A 26,570-nucleotide genomic window follows, 5' to 3' on the forward strand; every position below is an offset into this window, starting at 1 on the left:
TTGTTTTTTGTATGAAAGGCCTACAGAGTATACCTAGTTTGTAGAGAGTAGAGCATATTAACACAATAGAAACATTTACTGGCAGCTGTTTTCTTCATACATGTAAAAACGCCATCAAATATCAAAAAAGCAAACTTCAAACCCAACCTACTGTTTATCAGATTTAATCCAAAACCAAAACAAGGCTTCAGCACAAAAATACATCAGCATTGAGAGAAAGAGGGAACACGTTTCAGTCTTGGTGGATTTGAAAATGCTCTGTAAGCATGTCGGTACTAAACACACCCACGCACTATGGCACTGGATTGTTAAGATAACAACTACAAAGATACTGTGAATAAGTGACAAGAGACCAACCCATCAGACAGTTGGGACAGGTGGAGTCAAGACACCATCTGACAGCACAACTAAGACGTTTAACTAGGAAGATACTCTGAGTTCTGTAGTCGCGGGTGGAACAGGGTGGAACAGAGTGGGCGAACTCAAACCAGTCACTGTATTTTCACTGATTTTCTCAGCTTTCTAAGTAAGAGGATGTCAGCCAACAAGAAGGGGAACAACTAGAAGATCAAGATAGGATCACATTGTCTTAAAACTCCCTTTTTCATTACGCTTAAAGTACTGTAGTAGAGAAAGCTAGGGGGATCAGCCCCAATGTTAAAAACTCTGCAGTCCGATGTTACTAGAATACTCAGTTATATAGTTTTGTGCATCTAAAAAAATAATTGAGTTCCTTTAATGCCAGTCCGGGTATTCTGCCTAGAAATACACTACGCAGGATTGTCGTTCACAGTAAATACATTTTCATGTAACTCCAAACACAGCATATTCTTATTTACAATCAACAAAAATAGCAGTATTTACATTTTCTTATGATACACATACACTTCTGTTGTTGTTTTTTTCTCGTTTTCCTCAGGCAGACATCATTTTGTTGTTCTGCACAGCAAATGCAGGCATCTTTGTGCATATACAGACTGCAAAAAGCCACATTTCTAATTTTGAGATTTAAATTTTGTTAATTTTACTATCTTTATGCAAGATTCCAGACTTAACTGAATTCAAGATTGTTCTCCCTGACAGCTGTACACTGAGAAAAGGCATCTTGTCAAGTGAAACCATCTTAATCTAGAAATATAATATTGTAATATTGTTAGGGATGTCCCGAATCGATCCAGTGACAGATCGATAGGTAACAGCTTTCATGGTTTCTATCCACTTCCGATCCTTAGGTTTGTAGTAGCAGAGTACCATCTGGCGTCCTCTGGGCACTATGAATAGACATGATCCTCAGCTGCTGCGGGTGAACTTCTCATTTTTTCGGAAACTCCCCCGAGACAGAGCTTTATTTGAAGTGATAAATGGGGTGACATTACCAGTTAGCAGGCAAAACAATTCTAAACTTCTAATTCAAACTGACCATTCCATATTAAAGAGTGTCGCAATTACCATGTGAACATCTGAACAGCAGGACGTATCTGCTGCATTATTTAAGGTGGAACGGAAAGTTCAGGGAAGAGGAAAACTTTATCTTAGAGATAGCTCAGAGCCTCGCTGTAAATGTGACATGACAAACAACAAATGCCACACAGAACAGCAGGTAAAAAGGGTGTTAGTTCAAATGTCAGAAATGGAGAATTAAAGCTCTTTACTCTTCCGTAAAATGTTTGTCTATTTTCTACTGTTTTTGTCCACGCTGACAAAACCACCCAGTTTGTTTGTAGTTGTGACTGAATTGGATCATCGGATCGGATTGGGTAGTCAGCATTAAGAGACTCAGATCAGGGGGTTAAAAACCTTAAAAACACCCCTAAATATCTATGTAAACTATAAGATTAGTTGACTTATTTCTAGTAATTTAAAACTTAAGTTGATTAAAGCTACATTATGTAGCATTTTTACCTAAACATAACAGCTTCAAAGTCATGGTGATGCTCCTCTGACTTGTACTAGGGAGAATAGTGTCTACCACTGCTACTCCGGGCTCAGCATGCTGCTAACATCTCTATGTAACTTTGGAGAAGCTGACAGGACAACGCTTGCATAACTGTGTAACCCTAATGTTATTTGTGTAAAATATTGTAATATTCCTAACATTACTTTCAAAGTGATGGTTTTGTATCTCTCAGCTTGCCCAGAAATGCAAGTGTAAGGCGTGTCCTTTAGTGGTGGCTTAAAGCATGAATTACTGGACTGTAGGGGGAGCTGAGGAGCAAGAAATACCAGTTCTCGCATAATACTGCTTTAATCTAGTAAAACTGCAATTATTAACTGGACTTTCAGCACACAAAGGTGTTTCAAATGGTAAAAAAAAATCCAGAATGATGTTAAATAATCAATAAATGAATCAATTACACAACATTTTTAGAATATGTATACTTCCATTAAGATGACAAGATATCATTTTCTCTGTACAGCTGTCTTTCAGGAGAATAATACTGAACTCAGCAGACTAAAGACTAAATTACATCATAACATGAGAAAGCAGATGCCAAGTTTGCTTTTTCAGTTGTCAACATCATGCAATCACGAGCAGAAGCAGCATGTATAACAGCGCAGTAAACATAACCTCAGAGCTCTTTGTGGTTGAAATAATGTGGCTGTTGGTTTGAAATGATCTCTGGTCCCCAATGAAACCTTGCTACAACAAGGGCCAATTTAAGAATGCATGTGAATGGACTACTACACTACCCTTTGTGCTGTTGTTTATGGACAGGACTGCTGCATGTATAATGCTTCATCAAAGCAAATCAAGTTCCAGCTTTAACATCAATAAAATAGGTTCTCCAGAGGTTCCACTTTCATGTCTGAAACAAATCACTTCCTTTTTGCCCCAGTGAAATTTTTACTGCCTCGAGAAAAGCTGATTTTTCCATTTCATTTTCCCCCATGGTGCTCTTTTGAGCGTTAAGTGGTCAGCGAAAAAAAAAGCAGGTTGCTGCATTTGGCACATTTTCTATATTTTCTCAGGTTCAGCATCATAAAACGTAGCGCGTGCAACATCTGGAACGCCTGGTAGTTCAAAAAAGCGCTATAGGACGCAACACATCATGAAATGTCATGTAGGAATAGAGGCTACTTCTTTAAAACTGAATCTGAAATCTTGCAACCACAGCTGCCTGTGTTGGTCTAATGCTAAAAGCAAAAAAATGAAGGGCTCGTGTTTGCTTCAGTGATCTTACAGTAGCATTATAATCTGCTATTGTAATACAGGCTTTAAATCAAAGACATAACCAAGCCCAAATCTCTCACAGATGTTTATATATGTATATATCTCTGTATAGAGTTTCAATCACTTACAAAGAAGACCAAGCCAGCCGGAAAAAAGCCAGGACATGTAGTTATCAAGCTTCTCAAAGAAAAAAAAAAATGGTTATAGAATTCTCAGAATGATGCTAGTTTGTAGTAGTTTTAGGCATAGGAGTTAGACTACATGATCATCATTCCTACAGCATAAAAGCACTCAACTGCTAACAGCTAGGAGTTGCCAGAAGATGGCACTAGTGAGACAGCAAAGGCAAGCAATTGCTGGCTCAGTGATTAGAGCACCGGACTGGATTCAGTACCTGGATTCAGCTATGCCCCCAAGTGGCACTGCAATCCGGGCACGTGTGCTAGCTGTATCACAGAGTGCTTTAGAGTCAGTTTAGGATCAGAATTCATGACTGAGAAGGGAGGAGAGGAGGTGCAGAAACCTTATCATGGAAAACCAAAGGTAAAGGATGGTTGGTGTGGTGCAACAGATAACACCACTACCTGCCACTGAGTCACAACACCATGTAGGAGACCAGGGTTCGATTCCCAGTCTGGGTGACCAATAAGAGTCCTTGGGCAAGACTCCTAACACTACATTGGCCCTCCTCTGTGATATGAATAACCTTGTATGTTGCTCTGGATAAAAGTGTCTGCTGAATGCCGTAAATGTAAAGGAGGGAATTAATAGGATGTTCGATTAAGAGGGGGAGGAGCTTCAGGCTTGTTCCTGAGTTATGTCTTAACTCTATAGTTGGCTGTAAAAGACATGTTGCTGACAGTAAAAACACTGTTTTGTTTTAACCCCCTATTTTTACCTAGATACATTAGTATACCAATATATATATATAAGTAGTATAGGAATGTATATATAATTAATAAATAATTACCCACAAATATGAGTATGATGATGATTTTAATTTCAGTGGGACATTTTTCCATTATAAATTCAGCTATAAAATGACATCATGTTTACGATTTACAGATAGGAAAGTCATTTTCATTCATTCAGACAAAGAATGTCTGTAGTCTTTGTCTTGTAGTGGCTTTTGTCCTACTCCGAGTCACATGTGAACCTATAGTACAATTCCTAAAGTTGAGAAGCTTGGCAACTACAGGCCCTAAAAGTGTCTTTGCGCAACAGCTGACCTCAAAATCAAATTTGCAAAGTAGTATTTGATTTGTGCAAACACTTTCTGTCTGTTTGGACATTTGGAATGGATAGTAATAGGAAATTCTCCCTTCCTTAATGCAACCTTTTCTTCATATTTTGTTCTTTCATGTTGCTCTCTAAGCTGCACCTACCTCCAAGTGTGTTGGAATGAGTATGTGCAAGACAGAGAAGGGTACACTGCATGAACAGGCACCCCCAGAATCAGCAAAGTCACCGATGTAGAGTAACTTACTGTTCAAAGGTACTGTTTAACTGTTCAAAGTTCAAAGGTCGATTATGTCACTGCTGACACTGGCTGAGTCATCCTGGCGACTGACTTTTAGGTATCTCCGCCCCCCTCTGCTATCAGGCTGTGACCCTGCTATGTCCAGTTCAGGGGTGAGGAATGGCCTGGTGTCATCTGTGCTGGGGGTTGCAGCTCGGCCTGCACTCGGGGAGGGGTGCAGGGAGACGGGGCAGGACATGGAGGAAGGCACAGGAGCTTCAGAGACCCAGCGTGGGCCCTGATGGGTGGGTGTAGGGGGAGCGGTGACCTGTCGACTAGGCACAGCACTGGGGATGGACCGATCCAGGGCAGCAGAGGACTCAGTCAGCAGGGTGTGTTCGTCACTGCTTTCTGAAAGTGTGATCTGAGGGTCACTGTTCCTGCGCATCCAAGGCTCAGGAGATGGAGGTGGCGAAGGCAGTCCCAATGGGCGGAACAAGCTTCCACCCCTCAGGAGATGCTCTCGGTGCAATGCTTCGTCGATGCTGCGGCTCAAGTCAATGGGTGAAGGAGGACGCAGGTCGAAGTCATACAGTGAGATGGCCGACTCTTTGTCCCGGTCCAGGCTGCCGCTCAGAGAGCACTGGCGTGCCTGGCCGAGTGCTTGTAATCTTAGCAGTGACCCAGCCGATGATTCAGCGCCGCTTCTCTGGTTGCGACCGCGGTTGCTTTCTTTGGGTGGGTCCCGGTTTCGTATGAGGCTCTTGCTAATATCTGCTCCCGAACGTTCTTGTCCAGCCCAATTATTGGGCAGCTCTCCTAACACTCCACTGCCATTTGCACCTCCCACTCCATTACTGTCAGATTTCCTATGTGGCCGCCCCTTCAAGCTCTGCACAATCTTTGCCCAGCAAGTGTGTGTGTGGGAAGAACTGGAAGATTGACAAGGTGAGGGGACTTCCCCTGCAGCAGTCCCTCCCTGCCCTGAAGCTCTTCGAGTCTGTCCCCCTCGAGGTCTCCAGAAGACCCAGGAGGCCAGAAGCAGCAGACAAAAGGCCCATCCAAGTTCCAGCAGTCGTGCCCAGAACTGACATAACCACCAGGTCCAGCGGAAGCGCCTCCAGTCCCCGAGCAAACCATATAGCCACAGACAGGTGTAAGCATGCAACAAGCAACACAGTGCTCCAAGGAGAGCACAAACTGCCAGCACGCGTGCCAGTACCCTTAACTTTGAGCCACTTACTCCTTTGTCTCCTACATGCCCTACCTGGCGACTCAAGAGACGTGGCAGAACCAGAAAGAGATAGCCTAGGCACAATACCAACCCTGCTGTTAAGGTGAGACTCTGCAAAACCACAGGTACAGCGGGTGAAAGTGCGGGAGACAGCAAGTCAGCAGCCAGCAGTAGAGTACACTGGAGGATGGCTAGCACACCTAGAAGAGGAGGTCGCTGAAAAGAAGGAGGCAGCAGAGCCACCTCAGCCCCTTTAAGTACCAGCACCACCATTGCAGCCTGCACCCATATTAAGAGAGGCAGTGGCAAGGTGTACAGGGCAGTGGCAACAGGTAATGGCAAAAGCAGACGAGAGCCGTAGGGATCGAGCAGGAAGTAGGCAGCTCGAACTGCACCTGCAAGAAGCAACAGACCGTTAGCTAGCGCTAGTGCCCCACGGTGGGGACAGTGCATGCTGGGAGCAAGGGCCAAACCCAGGGCAGAGCCAGCAGTAAGGAGCAAGAAGAGGGCAGCAGATCCAAAAACATGCAGTTCCCAGGCAAAGGACAGCGTGCGACTGAGATCTGCCCACACCAACAGGCTCCCGTTTGAGGCGCCGAGTTCACTGAGCACGTTTGGGTCTTTAGGGGATGCACAGGGGCCCAAAGAAGAGTCACAGGGTTCCTTAGAAATGTGAGTCGTTGACGCGTCAGAGCCTGGTTTAGCTGAGGGGATGTAGCCCAGGGACAACTCCTTTTCTACATGTCTTGCTTCATTCTCCACTGGTACCACACGTCCACGTCCCTTTGGAAGGGGAAGAGTTGTGCTTGGAGAAGTGGTTGTATCTAAGGAAACAGAAGAAAAGATAGCACATTGTCATGGCAGAACACCTCATGTAGCGTGTCTAAAATTACAATAATCCTACAGAAAAGCACATCTCAGCTAAAATAAGCTGTGTAAGGTGATTAGGAAGAGTTGTGTGGATTTTATATGGATATAATGAACAATAGCAATGTTTTTAGTTGTCTACAGATACATGTAGTAAGGTGGTTCTGCCAGCAGATGGAGATGTATCAGCACACAGAAAAATCCAGATGCTGACCAGTGTACGGGAGAGAGCTATTCTGCACTTGAAATGCACTGCTGTGCATGAAACAGCAGATAACATACAGCCAAAATTTCAGTCCTGCTTATACTGATACCTTTAACAGTAGTAAATATCATTTGTTCACCACATCAAAAATCATATAAGCACAGTAATAACCCAGCCAACATGCTGGGGCTCAAATGGGTGGGACATGGGCTAGGTGCGTTCCAGGAGGCCCCATCATTACAGCCCACTCTAATCTCATTATTTAACCCTCATGTTTAACCCCTCCTGGTCCTATCACTTACCCTACTTGGACCCTGGTGGACTTCTATATGTGGACAAAACTTTCCATGTTTTGGTTCCCAGTTGGGCTAACCATACACGTGACAAAACTACAGTAAAAAATGAAATGCTGTACAGCACAATAGGGACGCTGAATCAAAATGAGCCCAAATGAGCACAAATTATGACCATGAACAAACAACACTGCTTCAGGCAAAATGGGTATGAATCTGATAAGGTTGGGCATTACTTATTTGTATTTGTTTTTAAGTACAAGGAAAACAAACAAGCTCTTAGTTTCTTAACACTAATGATTAATCTACCATTGTAATAAAGCGCTCCATACTAACATAATCAGAAATGGACCAATTTATTCAATCTTTCCATGAACAATTTCAAAGAAATTATTTTACCCATTAGCATTAGCATGTGTTATTTTAATATGGAACTGGTCTGGAAAAATAGATTTAGATATATATATATTTATTTGGCCCTTTGCAGTGCAGGTTCCCAGGTCATAAAGGTTTGCCAAACAATAAGAAGACAAATATAACTTCATGAGCTTCAAAGCAGGATTTGACAATGGCCAGTCCTCATGCTGCTAAACAACCTGGGTTAGCTGGCAGGTAAGTGGCTATAGGCCAGCTCAGTTCCAAGTTCTCCTATATGAACTTTGGTGAACTCATCCAGGCTCCTCCTATCACGTCCTAACAGAAGCTCTCAGCAGTCTTCAAATTACAGGTTCTCGTTTTACTTACTCATACATACTGTATGACATAATTAAATCTACCAATCAAAATGTATATGTTGTATCTCTAAAGATTAAAGTGAAAATGTGTGAAACATAAAAAAATATTTATAGCAATGGCATCAGCGTATGGTTATTAGGTGTCTGAGAAAACCCGTTTGAAAAACTGCTCTCCAGACTGGCTTCTTGTCCATGTTTACACTGATCTCTTATCTCCCTTTATGAGACACTCCTCAACATCCCATAACTCCACTCTTATCTCAACACCCCCTTAATCCACTGCCATCTCCTCAACACCCCATTTCTCCCCATCTCATCTCAATGTCCCTATACTCTAGTCCATCTCCTCAATTTGCTGTTACTGCACCCATCTCAACACCCTCTTACTCCACCACCATCTCCACAATCTCATGTCACTTCACCCCTATCTCAATGCCCTATTACTCCACCCATCTCCTTGACTTCGACTTACTCCATCTCCATCTCAACGTCCCTTTACTCCTCCCCATCTCCTCAATGCCCCACTACTTCTCCCCATCTCAACACCCCACTACTCCACCCCATCTCAACACCCCACTACTCCAACATATCTCCTTAACCTCCAATTATCCAATTTTCATCTCAACGCCACATTACACCTATCCATTTCCTCAATGCCCCACTACTCCACCCCATCTCAACGCCCCACTACTACACCCCATCTCAACAACCCACTACTCCAACATATCTCCTTAACCTCCAATTATCCAATTTTCATTTCAACGCCACATTACACCTATCCATTTCCTCAATGCCCCACTACTCCACCCCATCACAACACCCCACTACTCCACTCCTTAACCATCACCTTTACACCCCTCTATACTTTAAACCATCTCATCGCCCCACTACTCCACCCCATCACAACACCCCACTACTCCACTCCTTAACCATCACCTTTACACCCCTCTATACTTTAAACCATCTCAACGCCCCACTACTCCACCCCATCACAACACCCCACTACATCACCCCTTAACCATCTTCTTTACTTCCAATTACTCTATCACCTTAACACCCCTCTACTTTAAACCATCTCAACACCCCACTACTTCACCCCATCTCTTCAACACCCCTTTACTCAACCTGATCTCCTCAACTTCCTATTACTCCACCAATCTCTTTAATAGCCCATTGCTACACCCCATCTTTTTTTTTGCTCTTTCTTGGTCACAGAAATGCATGTGGTTTTAAAGCTCTAGAGGCAACTAGGGCAACTGTCTAACAGCCTTATCATCATGAGATCATACATTTGCTGGAAATGGAGATAAGAATGAAATCTGGAAATGCTGTAGCCCTATGTGGTCAGGAGTTAGGCTTAACTGAACAGAAGTTACTATAATAAACACTGTGTAACCAGTTAACTTATCATTTTAAGTTGACCTGTTTTTGTACTGTATGGCTGCCTTCCATTGTTCCTAACAGAACACAACACACACACACAAATATTGATATTGATTGTCAAGTTTGCACAGGGTCAATATATTTACTTTTCTCAGTTAAAGTAAAGGTTCTGAAGAAACACGTCAAGATCAAGTTGGAAAATATTCCTGCCAGACTTCTGACCACATGGTTTGTCATAGCAGAACAGGAAGTTGGTTCCAGGTGTTGCTCTGATTACTTGTCAGGTCTTACTGCCAATGCACCCATGTGGCTCTCAGTGTGAGTTGTTAAATGTCAGCTGTTAGGTAACGTTTGTTGATCTGGAGCAGGAGGTCTGACTTTATGTAGAGACCTGGGGTGGATATGATGGCCTGGGTTTATACATTATGCTCTCCCTCCCTCTCTCTTTTATACACAAACATGTTTGTTTTTATACAGTGTCAGGACATGATGATATGACTCATAATCACAGTACGTGTTCCATATTTTCAGAGTATTGTGCAAAAGTAACATTCTTTAAGATCCACAGTGTTTAGAGGTCCTCTTACAGTTGATGAATAGGCAAAAACAACTGTGGTTTTGCTCCAAACTTAAGCTCATCTGGTGGGGCAGTTTTGGTGGTCTACCAGGTCTTGCATGATGGTTAGAAAGAGACCCATTTCCTCTGGATAGAAATTTGAGAACGACCTTAATAACCTAAACTTAAAGCAGCATTATGCTTTATTAAGCATAATATTAAGCATATATTTCTTGCTACTGGGCTCCCCTAACAGTTAGAAAGTTTTTGCCACCACTAAAGCACTAGTTATTCTGGACGACCTCAGAGACACAGATACTTTGTTGTCTTTCACTGAAAGAATCATGTGGACTGAGGCGCTACAGTAATATAATACATATACTTTAATACACAAATACTAACCCTAGCCTGGCATCATTTCAGATGAGGCCAATCATCTAACCAGGCTAACTGACCAACAGGATATCAGCACAGGTAATCTGGTAAGACACATGTTGGATAGACAAAATGACAAATAATAAGTACAGTGTTCTTGTTACAATGCTAATGTTAGACTAGACTTGTCTAGACTTGATCGTGTGTGAGCCATCACGGTGCTTCGCTGTAAACCAGCCAATCAGAGCAAAGCTTTTCAAATGATTTATGATAGTAGCAAGTGCTTTTTTTTTGTTCTGTCTGCAGTGAACAGCTGAAAATAAACACTATATCTCACTGCCTTTTCATCCTTTTTTCATGCAATTTATGAAATCATGGTGAATTGGATGAGCGTTTTGTTGGAGGATTTTGTAGCTTTTTCCCACTGTACCGAAATCTGACTTCAATGCACCGTTACGCCCCTAAAACACACACGCACAAGTAACAGGGATGTGTTTTCTCATGGCTTCTGCACACACCGTGTAAACCTCTTGGCATGCAGCTCAGACAAAGCCTATAGAAGTAAAGTCAATGCTGTAGACTTAACCATGAGGCCACATCCTGAACAGGAAGTGAAAGCACATGGGAGCAGCTGAATGGAAAAGGAGAGTGTGGAACTTGTCATTTTTCATTGAAACCACCTTTTGGATTATTCCCTAACCAACCAGCAGGCTTCAGGAATGGCGATGTAAACCTGCTCACAAACTCACAAATGTCATATCTCAAATCTTCTCCAGGCTTTTTTTTTGGGACACATTCATATACATGTACACACACACAGATACACACCCACTCCTTATAATAAATGACAATAAATGTTGTAGCTTTGGGGCAAAGTTGGAATTTGCATTAAACTGAAATTAAAATGGCTTTCCAGACACACTCATGGAAAAAACATGGAACACTTCAGAACACTCTCACATGGCCTAGGGCACACACACTCAAACACACACACACACACACACACACACACACACACACACATAAACACAGATCTTTTAGAAGAGAAAGTAACAGATGATAGATGACAGAGAAGCGTCTTGGTGAAAGTGAACAGGAACAGACTATTCCCCCCTGAAACTTCATGTGCTTTCAGTTAGAGCTGCCTATACCCCCACCTCCACACGCACACACATACACATGCACACACCCACACTAACTCACTCGTTCATATCTACAACTAATTCTTGCCTGTGTGCAGATGCCAAAGCTTCATGTGAGCGAATGGAAAAGCAGACAGACGCACACACTTTCATTAACGCGTGTTTAACTTCCTTTGACTGTGGTCTGCTCCTGAACAGCAGGATCCAGACATATCCCAGATGTGCCGATCACATTTCACAGCTGGAGGCATTTACGCACATATATACACATACACACCCACACCCACCCACACTCTCTATCCCGTAATACATATACACTATATGTCCAAATGTTTGCGGACACCTCTTCTATTGAATGAACGAATTTAGCTATTTTAAGTTGCACCCATTAGCTGACACAGATGTGCAAATGCACACATACAGCTTGTCTAGTCCCTGGAGAGGTACTGGCAATAGGACTCTCTGGAGCAGATAAAAATGAACCTACTAGCGTGAGTTGGGGATGAGGTGGAGTGGTGCTCATCCAAGATCCTATATATGGATATGTGAGAGTATACATTTAGGACAATGCCCTATATCATAACAATTTGGCCTGAAAACAGTTGCATGTGTTGTAAAGGTCTTTCTGACTTCTGAAACTCAGAGACAACAGAGACACTGACCCTAACTTCCTTACTGGCACCCATAACGCTACTGCAGCTTCTGCACCACTTTATTCCAGCCGTCTCCTCCCTTCCCTCCTGCTCTCTATCCATCTGGTTCTCATCACTCTCTGAACTCCCTCAGCTCACTCCCCTCTTCCCGTCTTTCCTTCCATTTACAAAGTCATCTCTTTTCTTTGTAATACTATCTATCAGTAAACCTTGAGGAGCTCTGCTATTTTGGGCCTTTGTTTTCTTTCATCCTTGCTCACTTCATCCTTCACCGCCCCTTACTGTCCTCGCCTCCCTCGGTCCCTCTCTCCATCCTCCAGTGCATATTTTTCTCCGAGTCTGACCTGTCTGCATCTCACAGAAATGTATGTTTTGCATCTGTCTGTTTCTCTCTCTCATACTCTCTCTCTTTCTTTCTCTGTCTTTCCCACTCTCTCTTGCTCTCACTCTCTCATTCCCTCCCTCCCTCCCTCTGTTTCGATTTGTTCTATTCTCCCTCATTTCCGTCTCAGCCTCCTGCTGTCTCCCCTTTTCTCTCTTTCAGTATGTTCATATCTCTTTCTCTCTCTCTCTCTCTCTCTTTTCCTTCTCAGTTTCTTGCTCTTGCTCTCGCTCTCTTGTGTTCTCTCTCTCTCTCTCCGTCGGGCCCTCATACCTTTGAGCTTTCTCCAAAGTCTTCCTGCAAGAAACCAGCTGTATAAATAATTCCGCTTGGTGCCAGAGACTTGCACGTCATCAATGCGACCATTGTTTCCATCACCACTAAGAACTACCAATCCCACGATGCACCCACTTCAAACAGCTCCTACCTGTTAGGCTCTGCTGATTTGTTGTGCTTGCAGGGGGCAAGCTTTTGAAGATTTTGATCTCTGGTCTCTGTGGACTGCTTGTGCTAGATTCTTCCCAGTTTGGCTGTTGATTGGTTAATTTTGTGACGGTTGACGGTTGAGCTGTGTTTCTTGGCTGCGGATTGGTCGAACTGGCTGGAGTTTCGCTCGGACGCTGGCTTCTCATCCGTAGGTTAGTGGTAGTGCTTTCTCTAGGTGATGGCGAATGTGATGGAGGTTGTGAACGTGCTTGTGACGGGGGTCCTGTTGAGATGGTACTGCTTGAATTAACTGATGAGGCAAGAGCAAAGAAAAAAACACTGTAAATAAACATCACACTGAACCGAAACATACAGATATCTTTTCACCTAAGTAAGAATATGAGCTGGCATAGAACTGAGCTCACTGAACATCAAACAATAAGGTAACAAGAATAATGTGTGTCAGTTTCTGTTGATGTACTATTTGAAATTCAACAAAAGTAAACATTTAAGGCAAATAAGGTCACTTAGCTGGTTAAGTAAGAAAATTCTGTCATACGAAAAACCTTGAAATGCAAACTATACATGAAAACGAAAAACCTTCTTATCCTTTTAACACAGAAAGGTGTATTATTTTTTTTGTAACTACAGGGACTTCTGTGGAAACTGGTGGGGCTATTCTTTGGTACTAACACTTTGGCCCATCAATAGGCTGTTTAAGGGGTTAACTTTCAATGGATGTCAACATAAAAAGATTTAATTTTATTATTATTATTTTATTCTGAACAAATGCTAAAAAATATTCTGAGTAAATGCTATGAAACCCCTGTCTTTTTGTTTCCATTTTCCCAATTGTACTTCTTCTTTAAAACTGCAAATAAATTCAATGATAAATGATAAATTCAATCATAACTTCAGTATTGATACTTTTAATCAATATGACACTTTAAATTTAATAAACCTGTTATGAAAGTTATTATTTTGCTTGGAAAAAATGTGACATTTTATCATTTGTTGAGAGAAAAGCATAGATTCGACCCAATGCAGAATGTAAATGAAATGAAAATAAAATATGTAATTAATTGCAGAACTATTTAAAACATGTTGCCAAAGTAATGATGTGTGATATGCTTACAAATACATATACTACATATACACTAAAACATTAGCTAGAATAAATCTTTATAACGTTAGAGGCAAGTTTGTAGTCAGAGCATATATTGGAAGGGACGTGTTCCCTATAATATTCTCAAAATGTCCCCTCATTTCAATTTTTCAACTATTTTACAATAAATGTAAAAGTGGGCTCCTATGACAAACATGCTTATAAAGGGGGTTCCTCTACATTTAAATACCATTCAACAACAATTCGACAAGAGCAATGCTAGAAGTGTAAGGGTTAACTCACCTTCGCTCTCCACAGCAACCAGACTGGCTGTCACTCTTGAGCTCTGCCCGTTTGAAGCTGACGTTGTTGCAGATTTCTCACTGACCAGTGTAGTAGTGGAGGGTTTGGGTTGGGACACTGAGTTTCCATTGGACATGGTGGTCAAAATGCTGTAGGCTGTTTGAGCTTTTGGTCTGTACTGGGCACTTTCAGCACCGTCTCTTTCCATAGTCTCACCTGAGGACTCCACTAAGCTAATAACAGTGGGGATTAAAACGTCCAAAGTTGACCAGTCCTGTTCACTGGACTCATGAATTGGTTCTTCCGTCGTTGGCTCTGCCTCTGCTACTGCATCACTGTCTTTGAGCAAGGTTTGGTTTGAGCCTCGATTGGCAGGTGGAGGTTCGGTCGTCGTCTTTTCAGAATGGTCTCCTGTTTGTTGTGTTTGTGGGGTGGTAATGAGTCTCACTGGGGGCTGCTGAGTTTGGGTTGTGGCTCTGGTGTTAGGAGATATGGACTGGGTTGTAAGTTCAGTTTTAATATCCACATTTGACAGGGATGTTGACCATTCCTCCATCTTATTATGGAGTGTGTGTTCCTCTAGATGTCCATTTGATACATTGTCTCCTGGCTTAGAAACTGATGGGTCTATTGTCTGATTGTCTATCACAGTTTCTTTCTTAGCACCTATTTCTTCATCCTCCATCCTGCCTGTGGGTTGGGAGGGCCCCAGGTTTGGCTGTGGATGATCAGCCTGTTTCGGAGCTGAGGCATTTCCATCGTATGAGGAAGAGTTCACGTACACTTGGCTTGAAACTGGATGGGCAAGAGCAAGAAGCAGGGGGAGTATGAGCAGAGGCATCATGGTAATGCTCTGCCTCCCTGAGGCGTGCCTGATTGAAGATGAGCTGCAGTCTCTCATGGCTTCTCCTGTAGAAACACAGATACATTAGATTAACGTTAAAGTCACACTAAACGTTTACAGCAAGACACAACAAGGCACAAAAAACACATAACTGATTCTAATGAAATCACCTTTACCAGGTAAAACACAAAGGGTCCTATCTTAAACCCTGCGCAAGGCGCGTCACAATGCTCATTGCTATCTTGCACCCCTCCAACAGTCTATTTTCACGCCTTGGGAGTAATCATCAATGTGTTCAGCTCAGCCAAGGAGCTAACTTAGCATATAGTATCCTAGCTAACTCGATTACCACAAACAGTCAAATACAAAAGTGAGCATAATGATGCTATATAATTACATACTCACTAAGTTGTATATATATTTATATATACTGCTGTGTTCGGGGCAGTGGGTAATTTGTGTGCCAGCTCCTCTCAGCTGAGAAAGTAACTTGGTGATTAACATGCTTGCTAGCTCGCCTAAAAAAAACAGTATAATAACAGAAATATGATAATACAGTCTCCTGACTGACTGTGTGCAGAGTCTCTCTTTTTTATTAGTCTATTTAGAGTCAGTGGGAAAGAAATGGTTGTTCTTAGACATGGCTAACATTAGCATATCCTCTGTTTTGGGCCTTCAGTGCTGCGCTACCTCTTCAGTGATCAGCAAAGCCAAAACAGGCTCAATATTGGTTATGGGTGTGAATTTGTGTGATATGAATGATGGAGAATCATTTATCACTGCAAATCTCATTGAAGTAGACAGTAGACAAGTAAAAACATACACAGTACACATCTGAACTTCGGTGTCCGAAATTTGCTTCTGGAGACACACGGGTAACAAATTTAAAAGCGTATGACCCCCATTAGCATTGTGTAAACTCCACGCCAATATCCACGATGGGTTCTAGGGTTCTGTTTTGTTACATACTAGGTAATAGCATGCAATACATCTACCCCAATTTCGCCACTGGCAATTTTTACCCATTAGCTAGAACTCCCCATCACATAACCACGGCTGTCTGGCTGGATAGTAAGCTAGTTAGTTAGCTAGATATGTAGATAGGTAGATGGATATGTAGGTGGATGTATGGATGGATGGATAGATGGATGCTGCACCTTCCGGGCGCTGTTTCTTTTCAAACTGCTGCTGACACAACAACATTTGACAGCTGAACACGCCTGCAGGAGAACACTAACTGCCAGTTCTGTTACATGAGCTAACAGACGCCCATGCTTGCTGGCATCAAGCTGTGTTGTGTTGGGAGGGGACAGAGGGCCATGCTACCCACCCAGAGAGAGCAAAACCAGTTTTTTTGGATTCCTGACCGCAGATTGGAATGGTTTTGCTAAGTTTGCCGCCGGATGGTTTTACAAGCTGCTTTGACCTCTTTGTCTTGCTCAACAGGTAATGTTGAGCAACACCACTAATTAAGCTTAATTCAATCAGGAAGGCAATGAGATGAACATAACAGGAAACAGAAAGCTGCAACATCCCACTACAAGTCACAGACTGCGACACTCCCAGAACATGTGTAGTCATGCCAGCCATTCCAGTATGGTATATATGGCAGCGGTATGGACGTTAGTGTCATTGACTGCAAGTCTACACCGCCTCTTGTTGACCTCCCTGTGGTACAGTTTGGATCTCTGAGATCATGAAGTGACCTGCCCTCAGAGTAAACAGAGTCTCCAGTCAGACTCAGGCGCGCACACTTAGCCCTGACCGTTCTAGTATGTAAACAGACTCAGGAACACAGCATGCATTTGGAGATTTGGATACTCAACATGTCCATGTAACATGTAAACAGAATACATGAGAGACTCAACTGAGTCCACCGAGTGCTTATGTATATGAGCACTATTTGGTTTAATATAATAAATTGGCTAATTAATTATCACCTCAGCTCCAGATTTCATTAGCTCTCAAAAGCTGCTGTTGTCACCAGCAATGAAAATTGTTTGTAAATAGAAGAACTATTTGACTAGTTTGATAACATAACTGTCTTGACTAATATTATTATTATTATTATTAATATTAGTATTATTAACAACCCCAAAATTTACAAATATCTAACCCACTAGCGAAAGCTTTTTAAGGCTAAACTCAATGCCTGCTTTAGCTGAAAGGTAATACTAGGTCAACCGGAGAAGGAAAGGTGGGTGCTAGACTAAAAGCTAACCTAGCCAACTAGCTACAACTAGCTAATCTAGTCAACTATCTCTTAAGATAGCTAACAGCACTCGAGGACAGCAACAAAGACAGCAACACTATCCGGTAAGATAATTTTTACAGTGCTAAACTAGGCAATACAATAAGGATACTTGTGACTAGTCTCGGATCCATCGACTGAACCAGCCAACAAAAGCAGGCCATTTAATGGTTTCGCACAATCCCACTATAAAAGAAAATCAGTGTGACATTCAGACGTAAAATAACAGGGTATTAGAACCATTACAGGGCTGATATCCACATTTTAAATGAGACAGGTTGACTCCTGACCCTGCACCAGAAGATTGATGGCTCAATCCCTGGTGAGGCTACATCTTTTGGGTGGGAAGGATGTGTCCCCTCCCCCTAATTTTCCCCATCATTCTGTGCGATGCTGATTAGCTGATGTAACACAGCTGTCAGTTAATGTTCATCTCCAAGCACGTTCAGCTGTCCAATGACTGGCTTCACATGATTTGGGGGTAACACATGCTAGCTTGGAAACGACTAAAAAAATAGATAAAAGCTGAATAACAATATAGAAATGAAACAGGTGGGTTTTTTTGGTGCCTTTAGGACTGATTTATGTAAACAACCTCTCTTTGGATTGGCTGACCTGTACGTAGGTCTAGGTTGAAACACTCCTTATAACGTCAGCTAGCATGGATGGGGTTGAACTGCTGTAAGTTGCATAGATGGATATTTAAAAGCAAAAACCTCATATCTCCCAAATGGTAATTTTACAGGAGATGGAAAAACCTTCTTGACTTGAAATTCAGTGATTTTTTTTATTTCAAGTAATTTTGGAGAATTTCTATTGGTCCATTCATCATGACACTTTCATATAAAGAACAACTGCCAGGTTTAAATGATGACAAAATGGAGAGTGGCATGCGACAATATATAAATATATTTTGTGACATCACACAATCAATGATCAAATCAAGCTGTTTCACCTGTAGATACATAATGTACCTGTAATTGTATTACTAATGTATGTAACAGTGTTAATAACAATGTGATTCAACATGCAATAATTAAATAAGTACTTCTACTTCTACTACAATTAAACAAATTACTGAAATTACAGAAAATGTTAACTAATTAGTCAGATTAGGAGGTTTATTAGAAGACATGTCAGCACATGGCTAAAATAAATATCTGTAGGCACAGCTATACCCTCACTGGACCCATATGGTACATCTAGAACGCAAACAGGACCCTCATTCACACGCAGGGCAGCTTTATTTAGACGCTGAATGTATGCAGTGTCTAGACGGAGCACCCAACATGGCAAGACTGCACACTATATGTCCACGTCATGACCAAGGCTAGTGCAACGCAATCCGAAAGACACAACGGCGCTCCCACCGACGTGACTCATTCCAGCTTAATAACCTCTGGGTTCCTAATGATGACATCACCACAGCTGTTTTTATTTCAGCAGATTGTATGTGTCAAACGTACGCCAACCACTCGAGGCTCGAGCTAGAAACGCCCCAAAACCCATGAAACACCTGTTACTGACCACGTCTAACATCCTGCCCATAATGCATCACCCTGAGTGACTAAAAATACCTCCCCCATCTGCTCCCCCACCACCCATAATGAATTGCTGCATCACTAAGAAGCAATTTGGCAAAGCCTTTGGACACAGTACGCTGGGGATGAGCGGTATATGAGAGCAGCAGTCATAACGCAGGAGAGGAATGAAGGACATCAATCAATTTAAGCACTTAACATAAACCCAACCTTTCAAAAACATTAGAGAGGTCAGGACGAGGAGTGTGTGTGTGTGTGTGAGAGAGAGAGAGAGAGAGAGAGAGAGATGTGTAAACTTGTGTAAACACAACGCTGTACTATATGTCAGAAAGAATAACTCTTGGCCTAGAAGTACAAACCTTTTAAAGAGTGCAGATACACTGGTGGTTTTGGATAGTAGACGAAATGACTATACTTGTACTGTAGACATATCGACCCCTGGTACTTATAACCACTGCAAATAAAATAGAAAAGAAAAATTGTGATTTGGGTTCTATAGTGTGTGTGTGTGTGTGTGTGTGTGTGTATTAGCATTAGCCTCCACTCGGTTCTGAATGCGCTCTTCAGTGCTGGTTTAAAAACAAAGAAAGGTGTGCGGTTCTCCCGCTGGTAAAACAGAGCATTTCAGTGATAGTTTTGTAAAGGGTCAGATATTATGGTTTGTTTTCATGCTGAACTGTAAAACAACTCTACACTGCAGACTCTACACTCTTTTATTTAGCTAGCTTCTGAGTTCCAAGTGGACATTTGAACCAGTACATTCAACTGGAATGCCCCACAAATTAGATTTCCTACTTGAAAAGTTGTGCTAACCCAGGACTAACAATGCTAACAATGCAAACCTGAAACATACAAAGTTGGAAGATATTTTGGGTAGATTCACCACAAAACACCAGTAAAGAATGGTCAAACCAGTTGGGGTAAGTCTTAGCTAACTGTTTGGGTATTTTGAAGTAGTCTGCAATTATCAGAATGTTTAACAAGTAGTTGTTCAACATGGATGTGGCCTGGATTGGGACGTCTTTATAAATTATTAATTATTCTATACTTGACAATTTGGCAAACAGCTACATAGTCTAACATTACTCTGACAGTTTAAATGCTGATAGAAAAAGTAACTGAATTAAAAATAAACAAATAAAATGTTTGTTAAACTGTTTTATATATTTAATTATTTTTTTGTTTAATCCAATACACATTTTAGCATTATTTGCTATTGTTTTGTGATACTACATTAGCTATCAGTATCAGTATCAAAATTCTGGTATCAGCAACACGTCGCTTTGTACAGAATTTATTTTGATTTTGTCACAAACTACAGTTTGGTAGAAAGTAAACATATATGAATAAGAACATACTTTGCATTTCAGGTTTTAGAGTTTTTTTGTTCTTATGACGGAACTGATCAATAATAGGCTCTTTTAGTGATTTAGTGAATCTGACTGCGTACTCACAGTTGCTCAGAAATCACAATGCACCCAACAATAAAGGCAGCACTGTGCTTCTTTTACACAGTGATGGAAAACACTGCAGTGCACGGAAAGCTCCCACTCCACATTTACTATACCCGGTGAGCACATTCACATGTTCCAACTCCTCTGGACACTCTGGAATTTAATGAGATTTAGGGAGAGAAAGCCAAAGTCTCTGAAAGCACCACTGACAATGTGTTAGAGGCAAGACAAGGTTAACCAACAGATAAGAAATAAAGCAGAGAGGAAGAGAGAGGGAGAGGAGGAGAGAGATGTGGGAGGTGTCTGTTTCAATCTTCGCTCGTTCTCGCAAGGCCTCTCTCACTTTTTCCATCTTTGGTCCTGGCTTTTCATCCGTCTCCCTGCGTTCCTTCTCCGCTCTCCTGTTCCTGCTGTGGTGAAGTCCATAGGAATGGTTAAGACCATAAAGATAGAAGAGATAAGGAGGACTAAAACATAGTGATAAGGGAAGGCAGGGAGAGGCCACGAACAGGGCAAGAAAAGAGAGAGAGAGAGAGAGAGAGAGAGAGAATGGGTAGAGTTATATTATGCACTGATGTGAATTTAAGACTGTTATTATCTCCATGTGTGTGAAGCTGCAGTAGTGTGTGGGCGTGTGTGTGTTTACTCTGCCTGAGGGAAATCAGATTCAGTCCGTTCTCCTGGCAGGTGTTCCATGTATGTGTGTGAGTGTGTCTTTGTATGTGACCATATAAAAGTTTGTTTTTATAATGTGTGTGTGTGTGTGTGTGTGTGTGATGAGATCAATTCTGACAGTGATTCTGACAGTGATTCATGGTGTTTCTACTGTCTGACTATGAGCCATAATACTGAAAACGCTCTCTCTCTCTCTCTTTCTTTTTACTATTATCTCTCTCTCACACTTATCTCTAGGACCACAGTAAAGGCCCTTAAGACCCAGAAGGTTTGAAGAACGGGTATTTTTATCTACTAACACGTCCCTGAAGGCAGAATGTCATCACATGTTCTCATACACTCATTTATTTGTCTTTTCTAACATCTCTCTCTCGATCTCTCTCTCTCTCTCTCTTATAGTGGCACTAACAGAACCTGTTTGTTTTGTGCATGGATGCATACACACATTTTAAACATACACACACACACTTTCTTTTCCTCTCTTTCTAATATTCTTTTTCTGTCTCTTTCCCTCTCTCTTTCATCTCTATTTTTCCCTCACTCTCCTCCTTTGCTCTTTCCCTCTCTTTTTTCCCCCCATATCTCTTTTCCTATATTCTTGTTCTTTTTTCTCTCTCCCTCTCTTCTCGATCTCTTTCTCTTCCAATCTCTCCTCCTTCCCTCTCTTTATTCCTTCTCCATCTCCTCTCTCTTATTCCCTCTCTTTGCCTCTCCTCCTTCTCTATCTCTCTTCTCCTTCCCTCTCTCTTCCTACTCCACCTCTCTCTCTCCTCATTCACTCACTTCACTTCCTCTAGCTCTTATTTCTGCTCTTCTTTCCTTCTCCCCCTTTCTCAATCACTTATTCCCTCTCTTTGCATCACCTCCTTCTCTCTCTTCCTCCCTTCTCCCCCTTTCTATATCTCTAATTCCCTCTCTTTGCCTCTCCTCCTTCTCAATCTCTCTTCTCCTTCCCTCTCACTTCTTTCCTCTCTCTCTCTCTCTCTCTCTCTCTCTCTCTCTCTCTTTCTCTGTCTTCCCCTCTCTCCTCCTTCCCTCTCTTCCTCCCTTCTCACACTTTCTCTATCTCTCATTCCCTCTCTTTGGCTCTCCTCCTTCTCTCTTATTCCCTTTATTTTCCCCTTCTCCCCCTTCCCTCTCTCTCTCTCTCTCTCTCTCTCTCTCTCTCTTACACACACACACACACAGACTCACACACAGGTCGACTCATTCCATGCAGTCAGACATTTCCGTTAATTTCGTTGAATGTTTCCAGGCCCAGACAGAAGCTTGTTTGTAGACAGTGGGATCAGAGCAATGTCCTGCATACCTGTGTGTGTGTGTGTATGTGTATGTGTGTGTGTGTGTGGATAGGATAGGGCAAAGCTAACCGATCACTGCATTACTGAATTCCACTGGGGTTAACATACATGTGCATGGCTTATTTGTGTAGGATTTGTGGGAAAGGTGAATGTGGGAGAGGTGAATGGTGAATGTATGGGTGTGTGTGTGTGTGTGTGTGTGTGTGGAGGATAGGGAAGGTACGGAGGTGGTACTGGGCGCTATAACTGAAACGATTCCAACCTTCTACCCATAAAGAATGTAAACAGTCTTGACTATCAGGGCAAACCTAACTCTCATAAACCAGCAGGGAATGCCCACCTTACACAACACGAGAGTAAGACCATCAAAATATACCCCATTCTACTGTTTCACGCTTCCTCTCTCAATCTAATTCAGTTTTAGATTCCATTCAAGTTCAATTCAATTCAGTTGAGTCACACTGAATAGAATTCAGGATAAATTCAGATCAGTTCAGTTCATTTAATCTCAATTAGAACCAAGTTCAATTCAGTTTAGTTCAGGTTAAATTCCTTCTAATGACTGAATTCAGCTACTTTAAGTTTCACCCACTGCTGACACAGATGTGCAAATGCACACACACAGCTTGTCTAGTCCATGTAGAGAAGTACTGCCAATAGAATAGGCCCTGAGAACCATTCCATTACTGTATTATTAGAGTATTATTACAGTGGTTTATTAGATGATACCAATGAAGGGATGAGGGATGGAGGCAACGCAAGTGTTGATTTAAAAACTGCAACAATCAATCTGCTGTGTCCAATCAAAAATACAAAAAGTGTGTGAAATGAAATGTAAGCAATTTAGAGAAATTACAGTATTTTACAAACTCTCTGATGATTTTCCACACAAACCCACCACATGCTAAAGCTTACATGTGCACATCTCTTTTTCTTAGTTTCTGTTTAGGTGGGCTTGTCTCAGCAGGAACGCACTTGAGATTTTCAGTTTCCTTATTGCTAGTTACTGAGGATTCATATTTCCACTCTCTCACTCTCACACACACACACACTCACATACACAGTACCATCTTTTCTAATCCAATTAAATTACCGTCTCACACACATACACACCAAGGGTCAAGCCCAGGTCTTGACATCAGCAAAGGCCAAAGTCCAATCTGGCTGACTTATATACACTTCATACAATCCTAGTAAAGAATGCTGGTGGCCCCATGAGACCATAAACTTTACTACAGTATTATCTTCCTCACAAACAGTGCTGCTTTCCCTGCTAACTCGCGTAATGCTCTTAGCCTCGTGTCTTACTCCACGGGTGGCCGTCAACACCGGCATGCCCTTAATCTAGCCGGGCTGCGGCACAATATCTTGCTGTAATCTAACAAAACTATAAAGGAGAGCCCATTTTACTCCCAACTGGCAACCGCTCGCACCCCACCCCACCACCACTACACAGACAAACACATTGACTTAATTTTCATTCTGCTGTGTGGAAAATGCCTCAGCAGTTTGCTGGCTGCTACACTGTTCCCAGTTGGCCCAGGACCAGTTCGGTAGCTCTGCTCACACTTCTATTCAGTATTAATTCAACCACTGTGGCAGGAAGCCTGTAAACCGGCTCCATTCTCATCTCTGAAGAAGAAGGATTTATCAGCTAGCGAGATAACGTCAGCCTGAAGCCAAACATACAGAACATCCCCAAACTTTGGGCCTACAGGGAACGATACTTTATCAAACTGTGATTATATCAGAACCACTTACCAGCCCCACTGATTTTCGTGCCAGTAATATATCACCAAAGAACTATTTGGCTACCAAACACTAATTTAAAATAAAGTCAAGATCAGCCAAATAGATGCAGACATCAAAGACATTTTACTGGCTTATCCAACTTTGTGAACCATCCTCTGAAAGGCCCAGTTAAAAAATCTTCAATGTTAGCACTAATATTTGCGTCTGTTCTTATTATCGCCCACTTCTGGCAAACTAGCCAGTAAATCGTCTAGTATGCGACGCCTAAATATGCATGTCAACACTTTCATTTATGATGCTACAGTGTCAGCTATGACATCATAGTAACACTCCCCATTCAGCTGTTTGGTCACGCCCCCAATAACAAAGATGAGCCACTAACTTTGAACCCAAGTCTCTTAGCTGCAAAGAAAGATACTTTCTTAAACTTTCTTAAACATTCTCTAACAGAAGCTGAAGCAGACCTCAAGAGCATTTTACTGGGTCACATCTGTATTTTTGTAACCCTGCTTTGTCAGTCATTCCCAGAAATGCTTTTTAAAAGTCATAGAAAATATTTTTTTTTATCTTCTGTCTGTTTTCATTGTCACCAAATTCATTAAGCTAGCCAGATAAAGGGGTGGTGTGTGATGAATGACTGTCACAATTATGACCATCACCATTCATTTGTCAGTGGTCGGTGTGGTGCAACAGATAACACCACCACCTACCATTGCGTTACAACAACACCATGTGGGAGACCAGGGTTCGATTCCCGGTCTGGGTGATTGTGCTGCGCTACACCAATAAGAGTCCTTGGGCAAGACTCCTAACACTACATTGGCCCACCTCTGTAATACGAGTAACCTTGTAAGTCGCTCTGGATAAGGGCGTCTGCTAAATGCCGTAAATGTAAATGTTTTCAATTTTTTCACCAAAACCACCAATAAGAATGATTTTTTCTTTTCCTGCAGATGTGTTGAACCAGATTAGATGTAAAGCCAAAGACATATCAAATATATAACTCCTAACAACCGTTCAATCTGGTAGATCTGGTAGACCACCAAAACGTCCCTTTTCGATAAGCAGAATTTATTTTAGGTATTTTCTTTAAAAGAGAATCCTGAGGTGTTTCTGCCATCCATCCTCCCACTATAATAACAATGGCTTGACCACTCCAGTAACAACCAAATTCATACCAACAATACCAAATTCATAAAGCTAGCCAGCTAAAGGGGGTGGTGTGCGATGAATGACAACCACAATTATGACGCCACAGTAGCCATTATGACATCACAAGAACCACGTCCGTTCTACGTGTGGCCACGCCCCCAACAACGGTGAGTCACTGTGCAGAAGTTCGAGCGTGTTTAGCGTAAAAATGCGACTCTGCTTGGTCTAGCTTTGTGATTTACAGACGGAACAGGTCTGGGTTTGGGGTGGACCCCCACACCCCTCACATGGATATGGAAAAGCTGTGAGTCACAGTCACTTTACTCTTCTAGTTAAAAAAAAATAAAAAAACAGAGGGGCGACCTCTGAGTGTCGTGTTCGCTGCTAGGTCATCAATCGTAGCGCGTCTTCTTCGTGTCTGCACTGGCTAGCATAGTCATCTTCCTCCCTGCCCCTGAGGTGGTGAGGTGAGGTGAGCGACTAGCTCGCTAACTACAGCTAACCAAAACTCCCGCTCCTTTCCAAATGACCCTCGAGCCTGGCGTGACGGTAATGGCTCCTTCTTCTAGCACTCCACACTTCCCCCGTCTCCTTGCTGTGTCCGACACTCTTCAGGTAGCTAGCTAACAGAAACGATGAGAAGAGGTCGCTGGTGTGAGCGGTCGCCCTTTACCTCGGTGGTCAGCTCTCTCATGTCATCGCGGCTCGCGCTGCTCTCCCCCGCTGGCCTCGAGCGCCTTTACCGCATCGGCTCCTCCGGTCCAGCACGAGCTTCGATCACAAATCAGCCTTCGGAAGAAACGGAAAACCACCCGGAGTCAGTCTGAAACCCCCCGGGTTGCGTTTCTGCGTGAGAAACCGAGACGCTGTTTGCTACTCGAGCGCGTGTGAAACTGACTGCGCAGGGAGTCATGAAGACATCTCACTACCTACGCTCTCTCTCACACACACACACACACACACACACACACCTACACACATACGCTCGTGCCCGTCAACGCATGCAGGCACGTATTCAAAAACCTCAGATGCACGCTTGTAGCCTGTATGTATTTGTAATGCATTAGCAGAGGGAAGAGTGTGCATGATCTACCTGCACCTCCTCGTCCTCTCCTGCTGCTGCTGCTGCTGCTGGATGACGAGCTCTACCGCAGAGGCGCCCAGCTTTCAGCTGCTGATCCGCAACCTGAGTGGACAGTGGTCAGAACCGTCCACCAGAGTCGATTAAAATGCAGTTAGCTCCTGTCTTCATCTCTCTTTCTCCATCTCGGCTCCTCTCTCTCTCTCTCTCTCTCTCTCTCTCTCTCTCTC

The 26,570-nt window shown here is 42.5% G+C and overlaps 1 protein-coding gene across 3 annotated transcripts; it reads right to left on the bottom strand.

The window, feature by feature from the left end:
- Nucleotides 1-148: 148 nt before the first annotated feature.
- On the bottom strand, nt 149-26,570 carry LOC140557627 (uncharacterized). Of its 3 annotated transcripts, none has more exons than XM_072682242.1 (5): nt 26,353-26,570; nt 25,933-26,048; nt 14,290-15,198; nt 12,883-13,191; nt 149-6,689 (listed from the first exon to the last, which is right to left on the bottom strand). In XM_072682242.1, the coding sequence occupies exons 3-5, from the start codon at nt 15,188-15,190 to the stop codon at nt 4,690-4,692; spliced, it is 3,210 nt and encodes a 1,069-aa protein (XP_072538343.1). In that variant the 5' UTR covers nt 15,191-15,198; nt 25,933-26,048; nt 26,353-26,570; the 3' UTR covers nt 149-4,689. The 3 variants fall into 3 exon arrangements, with proteins under 3 accessions (XP_072538343.1, XP_072538344.1, XP_072538345.1); XM_072682243.1 differs by having other exon boundaries at nt 25,933-26,105; XM_072682244.1 differs by lacking the exon at nt 25,933-26,048.

This window comes from Salminus brasiliensis, chromosome 6, assembly GCF_030463535.1.
Source record: "Salminus brasiliensis chromosome 6, fSalBra1.hap2, whole genome shotgun sequence".
Taxonomy (NCBI): Eukaryota; Metazoa; Chordata; class Actinopteri; order Characiformes; family Bryconidae; genus Salminus; species Salminus brasiliensis.

Coding starts and splice junctions, on each gene's coding strand:
- LOC140557627 (XM_072682244.1), bottom strand. CDS start 15,190: ATGAGAGACTGCAGCTCATCTTCAATCAGGCACGCCTCAGGGAGGCAG. Junction 13,192..14,289: donor GGTTGCTGTGGAGAGCGAAG/GTGAGTTAACCC, acceptor TTGCCTCATCAG/TTAATTCAAGCAGTACCATC. Junction 6,690..12,882: donor AAATCAGCAGAGCCTAACAG/GTAGGAGCTGTT, acceptor CTGTTTCCTTAG/ATACAACCACTTCTCCAAGC.